Source organism: Syzygium oleosum, unplaced genomic scaffold (assembly GCF_021117445.2).
Source record: "Syzygium oleosum isolate NSW1041296 unplaced genomic scaffold, Sole_v2.1 Sole_v2.14, whole genome shotgun sequence".
Classification (NCBI taxonomy): Eukaryota; Viridiplantae; Streptophyta; class Magnoliopsida; order Myrtales; family Myrtaceae; genus Syzygium; species Syzygium oleosum.
The window spans coordinates 777,173-801,204 of NW_026607498.1; the positions used below are offsets into that span (position 1 = coordinate 777,173).

The 24,032-nt window shown below is 40.3% G+C and overlaps 3 protein-coding genes and 1 pseudogene across 7 annotated transcripts; 3 read left to right on the forward strand and 1 right to left on the reverse strand.

The window, feature by feature from the left end:
* Positions 1-2,139: 2,139 nt before the first annotated feature.
* Positions 2,140-6,268, reverse strand: LOC115693642 (peptidyl-prolyl cis-trans isomerase FKBP17-1, chloroplastic). 5 transcript variants are annotated; one of them, XR_008817980.1, is made up of 6 exons: positions 5,892-6,268; positions 5,223-5,345; positions 4,232-4,348; positions 3,699-3,867; positions 2,330-2,751; positions 2,140-2,185 (listed from the first exon to the last, which is right to left on the reverse strand). XR_008817980.1 is itself a non-coding variant. In XM_030620671.2 (5 exons), exons 1-4 carry the CDS (start codon positions 6,198-6,200, stop codon positions 3,745-3,747), a joined length of 672 nt encoding a protein of 223 aa, XP_030476531.1. In that variant the 5' UTR covers positions 6,201-6,268; the 3' UTR covers positions 2,140-2,382; positions 3,699-3,744. The 5 variants fall into 5 exon arrangements, 4 of the variants coding, with proteins under 4 accessions (XP_030476531.1, XP_030476534.1, XP_056174008.1 ...); XM_030620671.2 differs by having other exon boundaries at positions 2,140-2,382; XM_030620674.2 differs by having other exon boundaries at positions 2,140-2,522.
* Positions 6,269-7,501: 1,233 nt separating this feature from the next.
* On the forward strand, positions 7,502-15,082 carry LOC130139966 (exocyst complex component EXO84C-like). Its single transcript, XM_056318032.1, is given in 8 exon segments — positions 7,502-8,065; positions 10,182-10,276; positions 11,080-12,124; positions 12,348-12,605; positions 12,607-12,861; positions 13,181-13,369; positions 14,383-14,519; positions 14,610-15,082. Coding segments are annotated over 8 exon segments (2,313 nt in total). The 5' UTR covers positions 7,502-7,969; the 3' UTR covers positions 14,848-15,082.
* A 136-nt stretch (positions 15,083-15,218) lies between these two features.
* On the forward strand, positions 15,219-17,130 carry LOC115666041 (uncharacterized protein PHLOEM PROTEIN 2-LIKE A4-like). Its single transcript, XM_030587843.2, has 3 exons — positions 15,219-15,975; positions 16,228-16,349; positions 16,457-17,130. Exons 1-3 carry the CDS (start codon positions 15,745-15,747, stop codon positions 16,824-16,826), a joined length of 723 nt encoding a protein of 240 aa, XP_030443703.1. The 5' UTR covers positions 15,219-15,744; the 3' UTR covers positions 16,827-17,130.
* A 1,983-nt stretch (positions 17,131-19,113) lies between these two features.
* On the forward strand, positions 19,114-23,342 carry LOC130139922 (exocyst complex component EXO84C-like; annotated as a pseudogene).
* Positions 23,343-24,032: the final 690 nt, after the last annotated feature.

Below are 24,032 nucleotides of genomic sequence, written 5' to 3' on the forward strand. Positions count from 1 at the left end.
AAAATATCTCCATGGCCGATACTTCGACAGAAACAAAATGTGTATTTTAAAACTACAGAAAACGACGTTAGCTAGTGATCATAAAGAGGAGAACATTTGGATTGGCCGCTCTAAATATCGTATATTTTTCGAAAGGACTCGATTGATCCTTTTGGGCGGAAGGACGATTGTGTCCGTGGGTGAGATTAGGACTTGAGGTTCTTTCGTGATCGGGATATTCCATGATACGGTATGACATAGACTATACAACCAAACCTTTCTTTTTCACTTGTTTTGTACTTACTCAAAAATAAAACGTGGTAGCGTAGTGAAAGAAGGCAAAATGCATTTTATGGCGTCCTAAACTCGGTTATGATGATATGTCGTGACGTTGTAAAATTTTAAGAGAAATCACATGTATCGGTGTGGTGTAATTGGTCCTCACGACATTTCGTGATGTTGTAAGATACAAATTTTACATTTTACAATGGTTCGAAATTGATTGTGGCGCTTTGTCCAAATCAAGTGCAAAACATCATAAATATAATGCGATTTTCTTTTTGTTCTGCAACGATCTACTTACGTTCAATAATTCACCATAACGAAACGCAAAAATGTCATAAGGTGTAATTATTATTATTTTGTTTCAATGACATTTTCGGAAGGCTTACAAAGTTTTGTCATAAGTAAGTCCCGAGCGTCGTAACATGTGAAATTTTTTTATTACGACTTTACGGCATTTCCTTGTAATGAAACGCAAAACATCATGTCACCGAATATGAATTGTTTTTTCTCTTTTATAAAATTTGATTTTACGGCGTCTCGTCCTCACAATGTGTAAAAGAGTGTAATTGCTTCTTCTTTCGTTTCACGGTTTTTTTTTTTTAATATTCCTTTGTAAATAATATTTCATGGCCAAATAGAAAGCACCGAGAGAAGATTCGTAGGAGAGATTCCGGTGAACCCGCGGCCAATAAGGTAAAGAAGGGTCAACCGCGCTTATCGGCGGTTGATCCGTCACCTTCCAACGCAGAATTTATAAAAGAAAAATCATCAAGCTCTCCAGCAGGATTTCAACCCGTCACGGGCCGACTGTGCACCAGCATGGTTCAACACGTGAAATCGTCCTCCGCAATTTGGTAAAAGCTTTGACAAAAGATGCAGCGAAGCCCCTTGTCAATCTTGTGATGATGGTCGAGCGGTTTCTCGATGTAGTTTTTTACTCAGAACGCGTGCATGAGAAATGAGTAAAACCTACATTGGTTTGACCCGAAAAAGCTTATCATCTGATTGATGTTTATGTAGATTATCATCCGATGCACGACGGATAAGAGCGTTTCATTCAAGAAGGGGATTCCGATCGCGTGCATGAGAACCGACGGCCACATTGAACGTCCTGATGATAATGGCATGTCCATTTTAAGGATACGCACGTCGTAGAGGAAGAAAGACACGTGCAATCGAATATTATCTGATGTGCCCCACGACCAAGAACATTTCATTAGTCGGTAATAATGCGTCAGTTACGTTGCGTTTCGAGCCTTACTAGAGCGAGGGAATTGGAAGAGGGCCGCCTTTATGGTGGAAGAACATGGTACAGAGCTCGTGCTGTTGGGATTCAGCATGAAAGACTAGCTGTGATATAGGAACCCCCACCACATGAGTATAGGAACACACTGATTTTTCCCAAAAGAGAGCCAATTGATTGTCAAAGAATGGAACAAGAGCCAAAAAAGCTGTCTTAATTGTCCCGCGACCTTCGTACTTTGGTTCATCCTTTATAGCATACCGGGAAGTTTGAACCGGCGCACTCTCTTTGATTTCACCGTCTTGCATAAAACAGTATTCATCTGCCGATGACGAATGAACAAGAATCTTATCCTCATGAAATGCACATGGTTCCCACAGACAGCTGAATCAAGATTTAGGATTTTACCAATAATTAGGTTATGAAGCTACCAGGAACAGAGTACCAAACAATATTTCGCATAGACTATAAAGGGGACATGTATGATTGTCATGCGGGTAAGGTAAAGACACTAGGATCCTCAGAAGTTCAACTTTTGCGGCATGGAGAATGTTACCTCTGTGCACTGCGGAAGCATCCACTCCACTTCCCTACAACAGGGAAAAAAAGAAGCATCTTGGGGCTGAAGGAGATGACGGAATAATTTCTTCGTTGAAAAGTAGATGAAAACATAATGACCTGAAGAATCAGGTCCACAGCATGTTTCAACATCGCTCACTAGATAAGAAAACACTTATGCCCTTGTTGACGATCCGCATAGGTTGAACAACAAAGTCACATCTCTGAACAGACTCTTTGACGAGACACCATATCAAGTCTCACCTTATTGCCCAAGTGGATTCCCAACTTTTATCCCAGGTTTGAACATGCTCAGGCTGAATGTGGCCAAAAAAGAGAGAGAACATGCTCAGGCTATGGAATTACTCTCAAATTCTGGAGCTAATCTTGGAGAACATCCCGAGTTGCCTTATATACGTCTATGATGTGCCTTTCTTGAGAGACAACCTAGACGTGACTTGATCACATCGATACGTTAAGATGGTAAGATCAAAATGAATCAATTTCAGGACGAAGGGCGGAAAGAAGTAAGCCCAAATACAATCAGAAGGAGAGCCATTAAGGAAGTTGGTTTTACAGTTGGAAACACAAGATATCCTGACAACAAGTGAATGTGTACAGTTGACCTTAGGCAGGACGTCGGGAGCAACTAAAGGAAGTGATTTCCATCAAAGTCCTGACATGATCTTCAAAGATGAACACCGGTCAATGTAAAAAAGAAGCTCAATGCCGGATGAAAATAAAGACTTAAATAATGAGATGATTTTGTTAACACCATAAAGAAGCATAATGTGGTCCTTTACTATAGTCCTCAGTGATGCGTTCCAGGCAAAGCAAGAACATATCTCAAGCCTATGTGTAATCCTCTCATCCTAAAATAAGTGTGCTTTTCCTGAATTCCAGTCCCTTAAATATTTTTCTGCTCTCTGGTTTTTCATCCTTGCATCCATTGAACCCTTCTGCTTTAGTCATTGTTGATCATGTCAATTGTGTCATCTTGTATCAGAAAGACTAGTAACTAAAGTCTCATTCCTTGAAATCTTCTTATGGGATGTGATCAAATAACATGCCATCCAACTTCATAAAGGACCAAGCTAAACCAAGCATGCTCTATGGTTAGTATTCTTAGTGGATTATCCATATCAAAATCACGACTCAGATGCATTTCTTTGGCAAAGAGTACAAATTTCAAAAGTCCCTTGAGATTTGTTTGGTCTGATAGTCTTTCTGATACTTGGTCGAGCAAAAACTCTCTCGGGCAGATAGAGAATTAAGTCTAGGCACTGTCTCAGCCCGACACATCGTTACAAGGCATCATCGTTTGCCTTTTCTCCTCTTATTATTCAGTCACTTCTAAGCCTATACATGGTTTAGGATAATCAGATCCACACCCCAGAAACCTTTGATTGTGATCATTAAATCGGGAAGAGAGCCTAATTCCATTAGTTATTTCTTTGCCCATCATTTGTTTTCTTTTCAGTATCTTAATATCTGAAAAGAAGTAGTTGATGGAGCCAAGGGCTTGGCAAAATTATCACCGCCTTGACATAATCACCTTACACGATTTAACAACGTAAAAAAGAAAGTGGAATGTAGTGCTACGAATTGAAAGAAGTAGAAGATTATGGCTAACCCTTTCTCGTGAGTTGAAGATCATCTAAAGAGCGTTCATCCGAAAATTATTGGTGTCTCAGGTTGACTAATTCTATGTCAAAGATAAGAGTGCCCAATGTGGAACCTTCACCATTGGCAAGACGGGTCGGATTAAAAATTGTAGTAAACAGCCTCTGCCTGTCAAAGAACTGTAGAAGAACTTAGTCATGCTAATTGAGAATTTGTTTAGAACCTGAATATCATAATCCTGTAAAAACTACAATGAAAGAAATTCTCTATCTAAAAATCACGTCTGTAATGTTCCAATTAACTAATTGGTGAAATGGATGCTCTAGTATTTAGAAGACCAAATATCTATGGAAGGTAAAGAACTCCAAAGAGCGCACAAAATAAAAGGCAACACAACTTTCACAATTTTAACAAGACCAAACTGAGGAACATATTGAGCAGATTTCGAAGAAAAACCTTTGGGTGCTCCAAAATTGGCCTGAACAATAATGAAAGCAGTGAAAAAGAGACAATAGAGGAGGAATTGGGACATGTATAACATACATTTGGTGGTATAGGTTCTTGGGATGTGCTCTGGTATCCTTGTGATGGCGGAATAACGACTCTACGGATACCACCTACTTTCATGGATTTCACGGCAGCTTGAATCCCTGAAATTACCTGCAAGTTTAATTTTTGCACATCACCAGAGGACCTTCGATGCAACCGTGGTTTTCAGGATTATGCGGTCCTATGATCGAGATCTGGCTGAACAATCCGGATCGCTGGTCTAATCATTGGCTTTTGAGATTGGCGTGCGATCACCATCCGGATCGTATAGGATCGCGAACCCACATCCAATCCTGACGATCCCGCATTCAAAGAAATTAAAAATTCAGCCAAAGAAAGAAAGAAAGTTTGGCCAATTTGACCTACCCCAGGACCCTCTTTTATGTGAGAACATGTTATGGAGGTTGCAATATTGGGGCATCAGATTTTGAAGAAAAATGCACGTGAACATCATCTTTGGAAGATTGAAGTCAATAATGGAGAGGCAAGCTTTAGTGTATTTGTTTCGCAAAAAATCAATAGTTTTGAAAATACTTTCTGAAATTGTTTGTTCAAACGGAAATGTTATTATCATCAACAACAATCTAAGCCTCATTGAAGATGAAAATATTGTTTGTTCATTAATTTTTTTAAAAGATACAAGTGAGTCAATTTTTAGGAAAATGTTTTCCAAATCGTTGATTTTCCTCGAAACAAACGGCTAGCATACCAATGCAGTCGATTTGCAACAAAAAAGGCTTTTCTGCTGATTAAGAACACGAAAGTGAATTAAAACCGGAACGATTCAGAGAATCTTAGCCTTCTGTTCCTGCTATTCCTAATTTTTGTGGTGTTGCAGAGAGGAGGGAAGAAATGAGGGCTGGGGATGTGGAGAGTGGTAAAGAACATGATAGTGAACAAGAAAAGTTTTGCTAAAGAACTCGAAGTTCTTGACAGTATCCATTATGGTCGAGCAGAAGGAGAGAGAGCAAAGATGTTAACTTACATTCTCTGAACCAAGTGTGAAGACAAAAGGAACTGAATCCCCGGTGCTATCTTTGTGATCATACGTGGAATCAAATCTCCATCCTTGCTTTGCTGCCAATCTTCCATAGTAATGTATAGCGACCTTCGCACCCAAAACCTAAAGTAAGTTGATTGATCTGTTGCCACGACGGAGACTCTCGGGTAGCTTCTAATTAATCATGCAAGTTTACCAACGTATCGGAATGTGATCCGCGAAAGCGAGACCATGAATACAGAGAACACGACTGCACAATTATCAGCAATGCACACTGCACAGCACTTTCCAATCTAAAAATACGATTAAAAGCAACAGATTGCAGTTGACATTCAGAAGACACATCCGAAAATCGGCAAAACCGAAGTTCATCAGTCTAATTTGGGTAACAACAAATTAAATTGCAATTGCAGTGCACGATGCTCATCTTCACTGGTTCTATACTTTACTGGGTTTTCCTAACACACGCTGTGCAAGTCCAGGAACTGCTGTGAAATAGGCATAATTTAGAAACGAAAAGATGGGTCCTCTGCTTTTGGAATACTGGAATTCCCAGGTTTCATTGCAACTGTATTAACCTTTCCATCAACATCACTCAAGACCATCAAGACATTGTTCGAGAGATCGAGAGAGAGAGAGAGAGAGGGAAGAGACCTCGTCGCCGGCAGAAGGAGCCTCGCCGGAGCCAATCCGAAGGTCCAGCACCCTCACGCCGCCGGAGTCCGGGAGCTCGAAGAACTCCGGCGACGCGGACATGGAAGGAGAGGCGGGGACGAAGAGCGAGAGCCCGAATGACCCGAGCAAGGCGCTCGAGCCGAGGAAGACGGAGACCTCTCTGCGAGACGGCGAGGCCGCAGCTGACTGATTCGCTAGGTGAAGCCGACGATGACGCTTCGCTCTCGGAGGAGATGAACCCAGGAGAGGCGCTCCGGACGCAAAGCACGGCGCCGCCGCCGCCGGCATTGAGTTTGGGTGAGTTCGCCGGTTACCGTTGCTCGTTAGCGACAGTTCTCCACCACTCAAAACTGCTATATCAGGGAAATTTTTTTTAGTAAATACAAGGAACTAAAATTATAAATGTGAATATTTTTGGGCCATTACAAAAATCGCTAAAAATTTTGCAGGCCCATATTTGAAAGAAAAGGAATTGAAAAAAAAAATTGGGTCTTGCTTAAGGAGTGCTCTCCAATACTCTTTTAACCATAATTAATAAATAAAATTGTCGTAAGGATTATGATTAGGTCTGGGTCATGAAAAGAGTTCATGCCCAATTCAAGATCGCTCGGGACTCGACCCGGGTCGGAAGAGGGAGGAAGGGGGCCAAGAAGGCGTCGGCTGAGCGGTCTGAGACGGTGGAGGGGGGGCTGGTTTGTGGTGTTTGGTTTGAAAGTTTGGGTACGTGGGTGGTGTGAAGTTAAGACTTTTGGGGATGTCTTACATGATGGAGGGTATTTAAGTTGTCTTTAGCTTAGACTGAGAAAGCAAATGTATACAGTTTTTGCAAATAGAGGTGTGAATTTCATATATGAATGAAGACTCGAATATGCTTTGGTATTGAGTGGTTTGCTACCTCGTGCGGTCGTTCTAGGCATGACACTGTCCGATCCCGAATCAAAATCACCTTACGCCGCTTTCTAATAATCCTAGGTCATAGAAAATATGTCATTGTTCGCCCTCGATCGATCTGTCCTACAATGCCGCTAGTCCTTGCGTGATTGCCTCCGATCTGATCCTCAACCTCAGTTGCCCGAGTCAATCTTCAGTTGTCTTCAATCAATCTAGATAGGAGCTCATTAGATATCGTGTTTTCTTTTTTTTAAATGTAGAAAGGGTCAAGAGGGGCGACCGGCGCCAGTGACTCCCTAGACGTTATCATAAGGGTTTGACACTCATTACAAAATTTGAATCATAATTACTTCTCACGCTCACAACTCGACAGTTTGAGGTTTGACAAGCCCGTCACTGGTTCCATCAAGATTCTAGCAGTCAGGAAATCTTTTCGCACGATGCACGCCGCAGTCAGATAACACAGCACGAGTCATCAAGGGATTCGCTCTCGATGTGAATCGAGCTCACGATCTTGCAAAAGATGAACAACCCCTTATCACTACTAGGCCAACAACAATCTCGATGGTGCCGACTACTATTGTTGGTTGGTCCGAGTCGTCGTCGCGCATGTGCTTTAAACTAGTTTACTAGTTACGGGTGCGAGCCCGATGCAAATAAAGCTACACTTGAAACGCGTTTCGAGCTAGGGTTACAACAAAAGCCGAGGCTTCCTGGAACTTTCCTCCTTTCCCCAGTACAGTATCAACGGGAAATGATACGTCATGGAATCAAGACTTTGCATTTCGAGGGGCAAATCGAAAAGACAAAAATCTTCCAATTCTTAGCAGACTTACGTACGTTGGTCGACGCATGATGTTTCGCTCGCGAGACTTCTTGCTGTCAAAAATCCCATTTCGTTTCTCGGAGTCTTCCTTTCTTGTCCGACGGGCCGAGCGGAGCGTGTGCCCATTTGCTTTCCTCAGTTCAGTTCTTGCAGGCTTGCAGCTTGCTTGTAGTCGCGCTCCTTGCCAAATCTCGACCTTTCTCCCCGTCAAGTTTCGTTCTTTTCTTGCTTTCTTGCTTTCGTCCGAACAACCCGTGAATGGGTAGCAGCTGAAGTAGTGGGAAGTGCCCGAAAACCTAAAAGCTTAGTGGCACAGGGGGAGAGAGAGAGAGAGAGAGAGATGGAGAGCAGTGAAGAAGATGACGACTTCCCATCCATCGAGAGCATCATTCCGCAGTCCAAGATCGACTCGCTCTATCAGTCCCGAACTGAAAAGGTCTCTCTTTTTCTCTCTTGATTTTCATTTTCTTGGCGCATGTCTTGAGGATGTCTCGAAATGGGAATTTCAAGTTTCGGAACTCAAGTTTGTTTTGCCTGGCTAAAGGATGTGGAGCTCTTAATTCGATAGCAGATTGTGCATCTTTTTTGCTTGTTCCTTCTAAAGACCATCGTGACCTGGACGTTCTTCCGCGCTTCGCATTTGGGCATTCGCAGTTTTCTGTTCTTTTTCTCTAATGGGTATACTACATTGGTCTCGATCAGTTGAAAAATCTGGGGTTCTTTTGATTTATCTGACGGTCCGATGACCATCGTGATCATCCTTGACTCTTTGATAAACTAGAAAGCAATTTCTTGGGTCAAAAACCCTCTGTCATCGCTCTTTTGTACTCCTGTCGGAATGTTATGAGCATATTCTTGCTGCTGGAGTTCATCGTGCTTGAATCGAGTTTGCTGCTAGTTTGCTGGGTGTCGTTTCTATGTATCCCAACTACTGGGCGAATTTGTGCTTATGAGGAGAAAGATGGAGATGTATGACATCCATTGGTTCATCTCACTAATAATGTCAGCGTTTTGCTTTGTGGAAGAGCTAGTTTTTCATTCTTTTTACAAAAAAATTATGTGATTAAGCTCTTCCTTTATTGAAATTTTCCATGGGGCACAATTAAAACTAACTAAGCTAAACAGTGCTTCAAGTTCACTTGTTTCATTAAAAGTCGTCTCAAAGTTTTTGTTATTGTTGGTGCAGTTATTGGTGTCAAGCCTAAATGGTCATGCGGTTGCTTTAGCGTCGTTTGCTCATTAATTTGGAGATCTACAAGTAAATATTGCGTGAACTCTGATTGCTTGTCTTTATTTGATCCTTCCAGCAAGAATGCTTCTGGTTGAATATTTTGTGTAGTGCCGATAAAAGTTGTATGTTTCTGACTGCAAACCCAAGAAACGATTATGCTTTCCTGAAAGATGACCCAGATGGGCATAAATTTATGTCCAGGTTAAAATTGGGATTAGTCCTCTCTGTTGATTCTTAAGCACTGCATCAAGCGTTACGAAGTTCAGGAACTTGTAGTCTCAAGGCACGTATTCCAATTGGAGAGAGTCCGCGGAGTTTGCACTTTTTTTAGGAGCCACACTTTTGTAGTACATAGCAGTATTTAACATAACAACTCCTTGCTGTTGCCAAGAAAATCATAATAGCATCTTGCCTAATGTTACTGAAAATTTCAACTCTCCATGCAATTGAATCATTTGCTTATGTTGCTTAATAAAGATTAAAGAAATCATGCAGTGGATTCAGTTTAAGGCCTGAAAGACTCGAACAATAACTTAATGCAGAATCATTGCTCACTAAGTCCGAACATATGATATTCTATTCGATCCTGTAGAATTCTGGTAAGACAATTGCAAGAAGAATGAATATCTATTCTTCTTTATCTAGGCGTGTGGACAATTTCAATCCTCACCGTTTAACTCAATTTTTGAAAGAGGTTATTCAATTCTGATCATCTCCAGCGGTGTACTTGGAGGTCAGAATATGTGGTGCATTAATGTTATGTTGTTGTGTCATTTGTATAAGATAATAGCTTGCAACTTCTTGCAACTTTCAAAATGAATGTATTGCATTTTAGATAAGCTTAGCGAATGAAATTGTTTTATTCACGACGAAAATGCGTCAAATGAAAAAAGAAGATAGTATTGGGACAACCACAACATTCAACCTATTTCAAAGCTAGCTCTACCCGAATTAGTTAGACATTAAAGCTTATGTACTTAATTTATAAAGTTGTCCTAGTTTTGGATACGGTTTTGACATTATGGTACAGTACATTCACCAGTTTTGATCAATCAGTTAAGCTCTGGACCTGAACCAATCAACTATGCAAACACTTTATTTGAGACATACAGGGCAGTATAGTTATACACCTTTTAATTCTTTACTGTGTTGGTATCTAAACTTGCTGCTAATTTAACTTATTTATAATATGATTTTCGACTAAGGTTTGGAACCTTTGGAATTATTCTTTTTGATTTCTGCAATGCTATTTTTGCTTATGATAATGGAACTGCAAGATCATGGTATCTCATACTATAATCTAGTCTATTGTATGCTGCAGGGCATTAGACAGCTTTGTTGTGAACTCTTGGATCTGAAAGATGCAGTCGAAAACTTATGTGGTAACATGCGCACAAAGTACCTGGCTTTTTTAAGGTAATAAATGTCCACAATTTAATCTGCTCATGATCCAAAGAATTATCTTTAGTGGTTCAGCTACCTTTATATCTAATGCTTATTTCTGGCATAACCATGTTTGAGATTGCAATAATCTGCAAGAGTTATGGTTTTTGCCTTTTCCTTGTCTACAGTGTATCTTTGCAATGTTAGAATCTTTGTTCGGAGATTCTTTTTCGTAATCTTTTCTCTGTCATTCCTCTTCTTAGTTATTTTTTATAATCATCCCTTTGACCTTTCAAAATTGAATTTGAGATGCATATGTTTCTTGAAAGAAAATAGGCCACTTCTGATGTCTGTGTAAAAGTTTATTTTCTTGCCAAGAGTTATCTTGGTTTATGTATGGATTGAGTAACACCTACTTCCTGGCAACAGTTATCTTGGATGCTTTATATAACGCGTGAACTTATATGAATTTGGGATCGAAAGCTGTACGTTGCATATATCGTTTTATTACCTTTTTAAAAATGGTAAATCGTTTCCTTGGCCATACAAATTCAGTCAAATGTGTCAGTGATGTGATGACGCGTGCAATTTTGTACAATTTGGAAATCCCATTAAGTATAAGCAATTAAGCATATCAATATACTGAAATTTCTTGAATGAACTAGGAGAGTTTTTCTTTTAGTTTGTGATTACATATTATGCTTGCTTTGTTCAGATTCTGTGAAGTACTTTCCTAATTTGTGAAGTTCCATTGCTTTATTGTACTTAAGTTTTCTCTTTCCTTTCTAAATGTATAACTTGTGCAATGCATGTACTTATATGCCTTCTGATTGCAGAATTTCAGAGGAAGTTGTGGAGATGAAGCATGAACTTACTGAGATGCAGAAACACATTTCTTCCCAAGGTCTGCTTGTGCAGGATTTGGTGACTGGTGTCTGTAGCGAATTGGAAGATTGGAACAAATCTTGCGGCCTGAATGATGCTGCTGAGGAAAACCCTCAGGTTTGTGAAGAAGAAGATTCGACACTAAGTGAACTGTATAACGAGAGGATGACACTCTTGGACAACATTGATGTTCTTCTGGCTGAGCACAAAGTGGAGGAAGCAGTGGAGGCTCTAGTTGCTGAAGAGAGAAAATATCCAGAGCTAAAGGGCTCTGCTGACAGTTTATCTGAGGAGGCAAACTCATATAGATTAGCTTTTTTGGAAAGAAAGGCAATGGTTGAGGATCAGCTAGTTGAGCTTGCTGAGCAACCTTTAGTTAATATAGCTGAACGTAGAAAAGCACTTTCTTGTTTGATTAACCTTGGGAAAGGTCCTTCAGCCCATCAGCTGTTGCTGAAATCCTTTGGTTCCCATCTCCAGAAGAGCATTGATGTTTTTCTTCCTTCATCTTCCTTGTGCCCAAGAATATTTTCAGCCACACTAGCTAAACTAGTATTCTCCGGCATCTCGGCCACAATAAAAGAATCAGGTTTGGTATTTGGCGATAATCCTGCTTATACCAACAGAGTCGTTCAATGGGCAGAATGGGAAATTGAGTTTTTTGTCCGTCTGGTTAAAGAAAATGCACCATCTTCTGATACAGTTTCTGCATTACATGCCGCATGTATCTGCATACAGGCGAGTCTTAGTTACTGTTCATTGTTAGAATCACAAGGCCTTAAACTCTCAAAGTTACTTCTGGTGCTCTTGCGCCCATATATTGAGGAAGTACTGGAGCTGAATTTTAGACGGGCTAGGAAAGCAGTTCTTAACTTGGTAGAAAGCGAAGAGAACTTGCCAGTGTCCCCCTGCTTTGTCTCTCGGCTATCTGCCTTTGCAACATCATCTGATGATGCTATCATTGACAATGGACTGAGATTTATGTACATCATTGACGTAAGTAATGTAGTTTCTCCCTTCTCAGTTTGTTTTTAAGGACTATTTATCTCCGTACAAAAGTCACAAAAGCTATCCAATTGTTGAATAATGGGGATCCTCTTTTTTCTTTTTTGGTCAAAATGAGTCCTACTAAACTTCATTGTATGAAATACTATTTGAAAAGTAATTTTCTTGCATTGTGGCTGCTGCTTTGTTCCTGCTCATGGATGTTCCTTCGCAGGAGATACTAGGACAGCTGACTCCACTTGCTGTTGTGCATTTTGGAGGGAATATTTTAAATAGAGTCTCACAACTATTTGATAAATACGTCGATGCTCTGAACAAAGCCTTACCAGGTCCATCCGACGATGACAATCTTGTGGAACTTAAGGAGCTGTTACCCTTTAGAGCTGAGACGGATTCACAGCAGCTTGCGCTCCTGGGAATGGCTTACACTATAGCTGATGAACTGTTACCAGATGCCATCTGGAACCTCTGGAATCCACAGAATGAAAGCAAGGAACAAAGGGCCGGATGCTTCTCCTAGTACACCCATTCCAGCGGAAGTAAAGGAGTGGAGTCGCCACCTACAACATTCGTTTGACAAGCTTAGAGATCATTTCTGCAGGCAATATGTCTTGAGTTTCATCTATTCAAGAGAAGGAAAAACACGATTGCACGCACAAATTTATTTGAGCGAGAATGGGGAAGATCAGTATTGGGATTCTGATCCCCTGCCATCACTTCCATTTCAGGTACTTTTACTTCCAATATAGATGTCCTTGGTTTTCTGCCCGAAAAGAAAGTTGTCTCTTCTTACATGTTTAACCAATCTATTAGAATTTATTCATGGTGGCTTGTGCTTCTGGCTGTGCTGTCTTTATTTCTATTGTACTCATGTTTGGATGATGCTTGGTAACGACAACTTTTGAGAGATAATTTTGAGCATGGCCTCTAACATAAACATCACTGCGGGAAAAACAAAATATCTTGATGATGCCAAAACAAAATATAGCATTTTCTCACCTTATTTTCTTTTCTGATGAACAATATATGTTGACGATGTTGCTGCAGGCTTTATTTGCAAAGTTGCAGCAGTTAGCTACTGTAGCTGGAGATGTTTTACTTGGAAGAGATAAAATACAAAAGATATTGCTCGCCAGGCTTACAGAAACAGTGGTGATGTGGTTGTCTGAAGAGCAGGATTTCTGGAGTGCATTTGAAGATGATTCATCTGCTATTCAGCCACTTGGTTTGCAACAGGTATCTGATTCATGACATTTTTTTCCTTTTTTGTTTTATTTCCTTTTGTGTGCATGCTAAACAAGGATTACCGAAATGCGAGAAGTATTTAAGTCATTCAGGCACTTATCTTCTTAGTTCGTGATCTTTGTAAAATATAAAGAAAAGCATTCCCTTGTGTACATCAGATTTCCTCTTAGATACATGTAATACCAAAGATGTTTGGGGAGAATTAGGAGATTTTGTGCCCTCTTATCTCTATAAGAGTGGAAGGACTTAAAGCGTGTTCAGATGAGCTGCTTCGAAAAAAATTTGTGAAGGTCACTATTTATATATTTTTGCTTCCGGCACCAGAATAACTCCTACACGAGGATTAGCATTGTCCTTGATTTCCATCCTTTTGCTGGTGGCACGCCTATGGACATTGAAATTTGCCTCTTGTCTGAAGCCTCAACATAAAGATCGTTACTTCTATTTTCGTAACTGATACCGCTATATTACCAGCATGGCGAAAGCTTATCATAGGATGTTGGCCGGCTATTAGTCTCCACTTAAGTACTAGTTTTAACAATCATAAGACTACATACAGCGTTGGATAGCTGAGAACTCATGTTATGTCCAGATGACTGGGAAAATTTGATTGCTTCATTCTGTTCATCTGCTGATCAGCTGATATTCCAATTATGGGTCCATTAAATCCCAAATTTAATACTGCATACTTTCAAACATGTAGTGGTCTGTCTCTCTCTTAAGTAAGGTCTTTTCTAGCTTGTCTTAAAAGGTGATGCAAACTATTTGTTTCTGCTATCCGTTGTTCATATAAAGCAAAGTCCTTCGCTATTTTGTTGCTTCCATTGTGGTATCTGTATAGTCCTCTTAAACCTGTTTGGTTAACATTCTGCTGTTTTCTTTTGATGTTTATGGTTATCTGAAGGTCTTATTGTTGTTTCTTATTACCCACTTGGTTCAGATTATTTGGGTTTGAAGATATCCTGATACTAATTTGCTCCGTTCATGTGCTCGATTTGATGCAGTTGATTCTTGATATGCACTTCACTGTTGAAATAGCGCGCTTTGCTGGTTATCCATCTCGGCATGTGCACCAGATTGCATCAGCCATCATTGCCCGTGCAATCAGGACGTTTTCTGCTAGAGGCATAGACCCTCAGAGGTATCATTCAATGCTCTCTCTCTCTCTCTCTCTCTCCCCGTATGACTTAAAAACTAAATACTGCTTTCTCCCCCTCTCCTGTTTTTGTAGTGCACTGCGGGAGGATGAATGGTTTGTTGAAACTGCAAAATCGGCAATAAACAAGCTTCTAGGAACATCGGGTTCAGACACCTCTGAAATTGACGAGGACCACATCATACATGACGATATCATCTCCGATTCCGATGAGTCTGCTTCTTCTCTTTCAACGGTCGAATCCGTCGAGTCGTTTGCTTCTGCGAGCATGGGAGAACTTGAAAGCCCCAGGTTCACCGATCCCGAGAGCTAAGATATATTTACATATGTATCTCATTCATCTAGTTATATCTTCCCCAGAAGATAAAGGTAGGAGCTCATCGCGTCCCGTCTTTAGCTTTTAGCGGACATGGCCATCGGCCAATCGCTATATCACAAGGTAGATTGATCAAGATCCCTTGAGTTCTGAAACTTGAGACTGGCATTCATCAACAGGGACTGTGAAGTAGATTAAAATTCATGGAGAGTATAGGTTGGTGCTTAGTACAGTGCTGAATTGTTGGTGAATCGTCGGCAAGTGTATAGCGTATTTAAGCACTGTTTAGTACATTAACTACTAATTACTGTCAAATAGCGTAGCCTCTTTCTCTCTCTAATGACAATTCGAAATTATACAATGATACGTTCCTTTCATTCTTTCTCCATACAAAAATGCCGGAATACGTCTGAAGATAAGAAGGAATATTAGAAAAATACACGAGCACGGCCACGCGTTTGTGATCCGATGGATATCAGAATCTTCATGACGGTCCGACAGTTAGAATTGCCTGTCAGAGTGCTTCTTTGGTAATTTGCTATAAACAAAGTTTTCGCTAATCGAAAGTTAGTTCCCCAGATTGCGAGGCCACGATGTTATTTACCCTAATAAGCACATCAAATTGCATTCATTCCTAGAACTTGCTAAATCCAAAATTTTAAGAACTTGGGGGAGAGATTTGCAGAAAGACCCTGCTTTAGTAGAACCTTTTCTTCGAGGTCGGTCAAGGAATATTTACTTTTTAACCCCTTGAAGATTTGCTAAAAGATGGAAAAAGCCATTTTATTCCCCTTGGAATTCATCCACAACATGGGAATAAAGTCTCGTCACGAGTCACATTGATGCTGTGTATATATAGTGGAGCAAGAGGAAGCTTGAGATTTGGGGGAGAAGATGGAAACAGGATGGTGGTCACAAGGAGATGACACTGTGAGGGAGATTATCATCACTGAAGAGAACTCCAAACCAGAGAGAGCATCAGAAGCCAAGGAAGAAGAGGGTCATCCACATCAGTATCAATCCATTTTGAGGGAGTCTGATTCACCTCCAATTCATGATCACATCCCCCTGGAGAGGCTGTATGATCAGCTCTGTGCTGGTGTTTTCCTGAAGAATAGGACCATGGTAAGCCACACTCCACTCCATATGCTTTTTCCTTGCCGAAATCCACATCGAAATACGCATGACTGTCGGAACACGAGTTCACAGAGCCTGGCATACCGGTTCTGAAAAGCAACTCGTTCGCTTTTTATGTGCGCATTTCGGTAAATCGGCGAATATGTCTTTCGATCACGTTTGGATTTTCGATTAGCTAGGAGAAGTGAATGAGCAAATTAGGCATGTAATGTTGTCCTGTTTAAATTGATATGATGGCAGAAATACTCGGTGGAAAAGAAATCGAAGAAGAATTGCTTCATGATATATGCACGGGGCCTCTCTATCACTTGGGCTGAGAACAACTCTTACTGGAATTGGGTGACCCAGAAAGATGCACCCAGGTGAAAAGCACACCTGATTTTACCAATACTATGAACTCATTTCGTTCTACGCTTGCTTAATCATGTTCTGATAATCTACCCTAACAATCAGTGTAAAAGTTTCGCAGCGACGTGGCCCTGGTGGAAATGGCCGAGCTGCTCAACGTGTGCTGGCTGGAGGCGCACGGAAGGTTCGACGTGTCGAAGCTGTCCCCGGGGACGACCTACGAAGTGGTCTTTGTGATCTTACTAGGATCGTCAGGTCACGGGTGGGAGGTTCCGGTGAACTTCCGGGCGACTTTCCCGGGTGGGACGAAGCAAGAGCACAAGGAGAATCTGAGGGAGAAGCCGAGGGGAAACTGGATAGAGATCAAAGCAGGAGAGCTGAGCACATCAGAGTATAAGGAGGGAGAGATGGAGGTGTCCATGTTTGAGTATGGTGGGCATTGGAAGAGGGGGCTTGTCCTCAAGGGAGTTCTCATTAGACCCAAGAATTAATTAATTAATCAACAACTTATAAGATTAAGAATTGCTAATCTGTTATAAGTGGTGTCTTTGAACATATGGCGGTGAGTTATGATCAGGGACATCTAATGGAGAGCAAGTACAAGGCCATGGCGATCTTGGTGTTTTCAGTTATATGCTTTGATTGTTCAGAAAAAGAAAAAGGAAATTATGTGCTTGGTGTGTAATGTACTTTTTTCAGTCTGCCCAGGTTGGATGAAAATCTGGGTCTGCCGTTTTGGGTCTCCTTTTCCATTGTAAGGGCTTGAAATTAATAGCGTTATGTATGTGCTTTCTCGTATAAATATAACTATTTCTTTTTGCTCTACCTGACTTTTTTTATATATGGAATACCAAAATTCTCCAAGGTATTCGCTGAACACACATGAGAATAAATGCTCATGCGTAACAACCCGATCTGGTTCGAATACTTTGAGTATTCACGCTATATGGTGACAATTTGGGTAGATCTCACCTATCGATAACATCGCGGGACTTAAACGATTTCGATTTAAATTTTCTGAGTCAAAGGTGTTACAAATGAGAGGTGAAAAATTAATGTTTAGAAGATCTCATTTTGTTTTTTACTCTCTCTCTAATAGTGCCAATCCTCCCATGATTTTTCTATCAAACAAAATTGGAAACTAATGTCTTAATTAGACATGATCAACAGACGAGTGCTCGTAAAAAATTATAGGCCTGAACAGTGGGTGCCAATCATAGGCAAGGGCCTCCCGCTCGCCCACATGATAAAAGAGATTATATTTTTTGTCTTATTATTAGTTTTAATATGATATTTGATATTAATAAATAGTATAGGATAAAATAAGCCCAAATTTCCGATATAGTAGAGAATAATAGTGTAAAGGGTCAATATCATGAAAAACCCCAAACTGGTACAACTGTGATAAATTTACCCCAAACTAATTTTTTGACCACCAAAAAGCTTCAAACTGGTACATCTGTGATAATTTTACCCTCATTTAGTTTTCGTTAAATTTTACCGTCAAATTTCTGAGTTGGATGACATGTGGCAGTTAACGGGAGTACCAGTTTGGGGGTTTTACCCTCCGTTTGTCACAAATGTATTGATTTGTGATTTTTCGTGGTATTAATTCAATTTAACGGAGGGTAAATTTGTCAGAAATGTACCAGTTTGAGGTTTTTTGTAATAAAAAAATTAGTTTTGGGTAAATTTATAACAGATGTACCAGTTTTGGGTTTTTTGTGATATTAACCCTAGTGTAAAATACATAGGTAATGTCCATTTCAAATCACTTTCTCTTCCATTTTATCATTTTGTATTCATTATATTCCATTACACTGCTTCAAGCGTGGTACATCAATCAAAAGCTCCTCCACTTTTTTATTTTGCTAAAAGTGTATTATATTTGATTTTTGATCAGTACTGCACACTGTTAATTCCCTTTTTCTTTTTCTTTTTTTCTGGCAAAAGTTTGTTTGGGGCAAATGTTTTTTTTTCCTTAATTTCTAACTCGTGCTTACGACTTCCTTTTCTAAAGTTTTCTGGCATAACCATGTTTAGCGGTTCAGCTACCTTTATGTCTAATGCTTATTTCTGGCATAACCATGTTTGAGATTGCAATAATCTGCAAGAGTTATAGTTTTTGCCTTTTCCTTGTCTACAGTGTATCTTTGCAATTTTAGAATCTTTGTTCGGAGAATCTTTTTCGTAATCTTTTCTCTGTCATTCCTCTTCTTAGTTATTTTTTATAATCATCCCTTTGACCTTTCAAAATTGAATTTGAAATGCATATGTTTCTTGAAAGAAAATAGGGCCACTTCTGATGTCTGTGTAAAAGTTTATTTTCTCGCCAAGAGCTATCTTGGTTAATGTATGGCTTGAGTAACATCTACTTCCTGGCAACAGTTATCTTGGATGCTTTATATAACACGTTAACTTAAATGAATTTGCGATCGAAAGCTGTACGTTGCATATATCGTTTTATCAACATTCTTAAAAAGGTAAATCGTTTCCTTGGCCATACAAATTCAGTCAAATGTGTCAGTGATGTGATGACGCGTGCAATTTTGTACAATTTGGAAATCCTATTAAGTATAAGCAATTAAGCATATCAATATGCTAAAATTTCTCGAATGAACTAGGAGAGTTTTTCTTTTAGTTTGTGATTACATTTTATGCTTGCTTTGTTCAGATTCTGTGAAGTACTTTCCTAATTTGTGAAGTTCCATTGCTTTATTGTACTTAACTTTTCTCTTTCCTTTCTAAATGTATAACTTGTGCAATGCATGTACTTATATGCCTTCTGATTGCAGAATTTCAAAGGAAGTTGTGGAGATGAAGCATGAACTTACTGAGATGCAGAAACACATTTCTTCCCAAGGTCTGCTTGTGCAGGATTTGGTGACTGGTGTCTGTAGCGAATTGGAAGATTGGAACAAATCTTGCGGCCTGAATGATGTTGCTGAGGAAAACCCTCAGGTTTGTGAAGAACAAGATTCGACGCTAAGTGAACTGTATAACGAGAGGATGACACTCCTGGACAACATTGATGTTCTCCTGGCTGAGCGCAAAGTGAAGGAAGCAGTGGAGGCTCTAGTTGCAGAAGAGAGAAAATCTCCAGAGCTAAGGGGCTCTGCTGACAGTTTATCTGAGGAGGCAAACTCATATAGATCAGCTTTTTTGGAAAGAAAAGGCAATGGTTGAGGATCAGCTAGTTGAGCTTGCGGAGCAACCTTTAGTTAATATAGCTGAACGTAGAAAAGCACTTTCTTGTTTGATTAACCTTGGGAAAGGTCCTTCAGCTCATCAGCTGTTGCTGAAATCCTTTGGTTCCCATCTCCAAAAGGGCATTGATGTTTTTCTTCCTTCATCTTCTTTGTGCCCAAGAATATTTTCAGCCACACTAGCTAAACTAGTATTCTCCGGCATCTCTGCCACAATAAAAGAATCAGGTTTGATATTTGGCGATAATCCTGCTTATACCAACAGAGTCGCTCAATGGGCAGAATGGGAAATTGAGTTTTTTGTCCGTCTGGTTAAAGAAAATGCACCATCTTCTGAAACATTTTCTGCATCACATGCCACATATATCTGCATACAGGCGAGTCTTAGTTACTGTTCATTGTTGGAATCACAAGGCCTTAAACTCTCAAAGTTACTTCTGGTGCTCTTGCGCCCATATATTGAGGAAGTACTGGAGCTGAATTTTAGACGGGCTAGGAAAGCAGTTCTTAACTTGGTAGAAAGCGAAGAGAACTTGCCAGTGTCCCCCCGCTTTGTCTCTCCGCTATCTGACTTTGCAACATCATCTGATGATGCTATCATTGACAATGGACTGAGATTTATGTACATCATTGACGTAAGTAATGTAGTTTCTCCCTTCTCAGTTTGTTTTTAAGGACTATTTATCTCCGTACAAAAGTCACAAAAGCTATCCAATTGTTGAATAATGGATCCTCTTTTTTCTTTTTTGGTCAAAATGAGTCCTGCTAAACTTCATTGTATGAAATACTCTTTGAAAAGTAATTTTCTTGCATCGTGGTTGCTGCTTTGTTCCTGCTCATGGATCTTCCTTCGCAGGAGATACTAGGACAGCTGACTCCACTTGCTGTTGTGCATTTTGGAGGGAATATTTTAAATAGAGTCTCACAACCATTTGATAAATACGTCGATGCTCTGAACAAAGCCTTACTAGGTCCATCCGACGATGACAATCTTGTGGAACTTAAGGAGCTGTTACCCTTTAGAGCTGAGATGGATTCACAGCAGCTTGCGCTCCTGGGAATGGCTTACACTATAGCTGATGAACTGTTGCCAGATGCCATCTGGAACCTCTGAAATCCACAGAATGAAAGCAAGGAACAAAGGGCCAGAGCCATGGAAAATGCTTCTCCTAGTACACCCATTCCAGTGGAAGTAAAGGAGTGGAGGCGCCACCTACAACATTCGTTTGACAAGCTTAGAGATCATTTCTGCAGGCAATATGTCTTGAGTTTCATCTATTCAAGAGAAGGAAAAACACGATTGCACGCACAAATATATTTGAGCGAGAATGGGGAAGATCAGTATTGGGATTCTGATCCCCTGCCATCACTTCCATTTCAGGTACTTTAACTTCCAATATAGATGTCCTTGCTTTTCTGCTCGAAAAAGAAAGTTCTCTTCTTACATGTTTAACTAGTCCATTAGAATTTATTCATGGTGGCTTGTGCTTCTGGCTGTGCTGTCTTTATTTTTATTGTACTCATATTTGGATGATGCTTGGTAATGACAACTTTTGAGAGATAATTTTGAGCATGGCCTCTAACATAAACATCGCAGCGGGAAAAACAAAATATCTTGATGATGCCAAAACAAAATATAGCATTTTCTCTCCTTATTTTCTTTTCTGATGAACAATATATGTCGATGATGTTGCTGCAGGCTTTATTTGCAAAGTCGCAGCAGTTAGCTACTGTAGCTGGAGATGTTTTACTTGGAAGAGATAAAATACAAAAGATATTGCTCGCCAGGCTTACAGAAACAGTGGTGATGTGGTTGTCTGAAGAGCCGGATTTCTGGACTGCATTTGAAGATGATTCATCTGCTATTCAGCCACTTGGTTTGCAACAGGTATCTGATTCATGACATTTTTTTCCTTTTTTGTTTTATTTCCTTCTGTGTGCGTGCTAAACAAGGATTACCGAAATTGGAGAAGTAGTTAAGTCATTCGGGCACTTATCTTCTTAGTTCGTGATCTTTGTAAAATATAAAGAAAAGCATTCCCTTCTGTACATGACATTTCCTCTTAGATACATGTAAAACCAAAGATGTTTGGGGAGAATTAGGAGATTTTGTGCCCTCTTATCTCTATAAGAGTCGATGGACTTGAAGCGTGCTCAGATGAGCTGCTTCGAAAAAAATTTGCTGATCGCTATCTATATATTTTTGCTTCCGGCACCAGAAAAACTCCTACTCGAGGATTAGCGTTGTCCTTGATTTCCATGCTTTTACTGGTGGCACACCTATGGACATCGAATTTGCCTCTTGTCTGAAGCCTCAACATAAAGATTGTTACTTCTATTTTCGTAACTGATACTGCTATATTACTAGCATGGCGAAAGCTCATCATAGGATGTCGGCCAGCTATTAGTCTTCACTTAAGTACTAGTTTTAACAATCAGAAGACTACATGCAGCGTTGGATAGCTGAGAACTTGTGTCATGTCCAGATGACTGGGAAAATTTGATTGCTTCATTATGTTTTTTTTTTTTGGTAACCGAGGTGTGCGGGCCGGTTGCGCGCACCTCACTATTTCTCGGGGAGACTAGCACAGCAACCCACCGCCGTGGCCTCCCACTTAAATCACAAGTGCTCAGCTGGGAATCGAACCTGAACCAAAGGCGCCTAACCACACAATACCAAGTACGCCTAACTAACTCGAGCTACCCATGGATGGGTTATTGCTTCATTCTGTTCATCTGTTGAGCAACTGATATTCTGATTATGGGTCTATTAGATCCCAAATTAATTTAAGACTGCATACTTTCGAACATGTAGTGGTATGTCTCTCTCTTATTCTAGCGTTCGTCTTAATAGGTGATGCAAACTATTTTTTTCTGCTATCCGTTGTTCAAATAAAGCGAAGTCCTTAGCTATTTTGCTGCTTCCATTGTGGTATCTGTAAAGTCCTCTTAAACCTGTTTGGTTAACATTCTGCTGGTTTCCTTTGATGTTTATGGTTATCTGAAGGTCTTATTGTTGTTTCTTATTATCCACTTGGTTCAGATTATTTTGGTTTGAAGATAACGCGATACTAATTTGCTCCGTTCATGTGGTCGATTTGATGCAGTTGATTCTTGATATGCACTTCACCGTTGAAATAGCGCGCTTTGCTGGTTATCCATCTCGGCATGCGCACCAGATTGCATCAGCCATCATTGCCCGTGCAATCAGGACGTTTTCTGCTAGAGGCATAGACCCTCAGAGGTATCATTCAATGCTATCTCTCTCTCTCTCTCCCCGTATGACTTAAAAGCTAAATACTGCTTTCTCCCCCTCTCCCCTCTCCCGTTTTTGCAGTACACTCCCGGAGGATGAATGGTTTGTTGAAACTGCAAAATCGGCAATAAACAAGCTTCTGGGAACATCGGGTTAAGACACCTCTGAAATTGACGAGGACCACATCGTACATGACGATATCATCTCCGATTCTGATGAGTCTGCTTCTTCTCTTTCGACGGTTGAATCCATTGAGTCGTTTGCTTCTGCAAGCATGGGAGAACTTGAAAGCCCCAGGTTCACTGATCCGGAGAGCTAAGATATATTTACATACATATCTCATTCATCTAGTTATATCTTCCCCGGAAGATAAAGGTAGGAGCTCATCGCGTCCCGTCTTTAGCTTTTAGCGGACGTGGCCATCGGCCAATCTCTATATCACAAGGTAGATTGTTCAAGATCCTTTGAGTTCTGAAACTTGAGACTGGCATTAATCAACATGGACCGTGAAGTAGATTGAAATTCATGGAGAGTATAGGTTGGTGCTTAGTACAGTGCTGAATTGTTGGTGAATCGTCAGCAAGTGTATAGCGTATTTAAGCAGTGTTTAGTACATTCACTACCAGTTACTATCAAATAGCGCAGCCTCTATCTCTGTCTCCGTCTCTCTCTCTCTCTAATAACAATTCGGAATTATGCAATGATACGTTCCTTTTCATTCTTTCTCCCTACAAAAATGCCGTAATACATCTCAAGATGGAAGGAATATTAGAAAAATACACTAGCATGGCCAAGCGTTTGTGATTTGATCGATATCAGAATCTTCACGACGGTCCGACATTAGTTAGAATTGCCCTTGAGAGTGTTTCTTTGGTAGTTTGCCATAAACATTGTTTTCGCTAATCGAAAGTTAGTTCCCCAGATCGCGACGCCGCCGCCGTGTTATTTCGCCCTCATGCGAGCAATAGCACATCAAATTGCATTCATTCCTACAACTTGCTAATTCCACAATTTCAAGAACTTGGGGAGAGATCTGCCGAAAGACCTTGCTTCAGTAGAACCTTTTCTTAAAGGTCGGTTAAGGAATATTCACTTTTTATCCACTTGGCTAAAAGATGGAAAGAGCCATTTTATTCACCTTGGAATTCATCCACAAGATGGGAATAAAGTCTTGGGGAGAGATATACCTGCAGAAAGACCTTGCTTTAGTAGAACCTTAAGGAATATTTACTTTT

What these genes read in the sequence shown, in the direction of transcription:
- LOC115693642 (XM_030620671.2), bottom strand. Translation starts at nt 6,200, where the DNA reads ATGCCGGCGGCGGCGGCGCCGTGCTTTGCGTCCGGAGCGCCTCTCCTG. An exon ending in TCACACTTGGTTCAGAGAAT is followed by an intron (nt 4,349 to 5,222) that starts GTAAGTTAACAT and finishes TTAAACTTGCAG; the next exon opens with GTAATTTCAGGGATTCAAGC. An exon ending in AAGAACCTATACCACCAAAT is followed by an intron (nt 3,868 to 4,231) that starts GTATGTTATACA and finishes GTTCTTCTACAG; the next exon opens with TTCTTTGACAGGCAGAGGCT.
- LOC115666041 (XM_030587843.2), top strand. Translation starts at nt 15,745, where the DNA reads ATGGAAACAGGATGGTGGTCACAAGGAGATGACACTGTGAGGGAGATT. An exon ending in TCCTGAAGAATAGGACCATG is followed by an intron (nt 15,976 to 16,227) that starts GTAAGCCACACT and finishes ATATGATGGCAG; the next exon opens with AAATACTCGGTGGAAAAGAA. An exon ending in ACCCAGAAAGATGCACCCAG is followed by an intron (nt 16,350 to 16,456) that starts GTGAAAAGCACA and finishes AAAGTTTCGCAG; the next exon opens with CGACGTGGCCCTGGTGGAAA.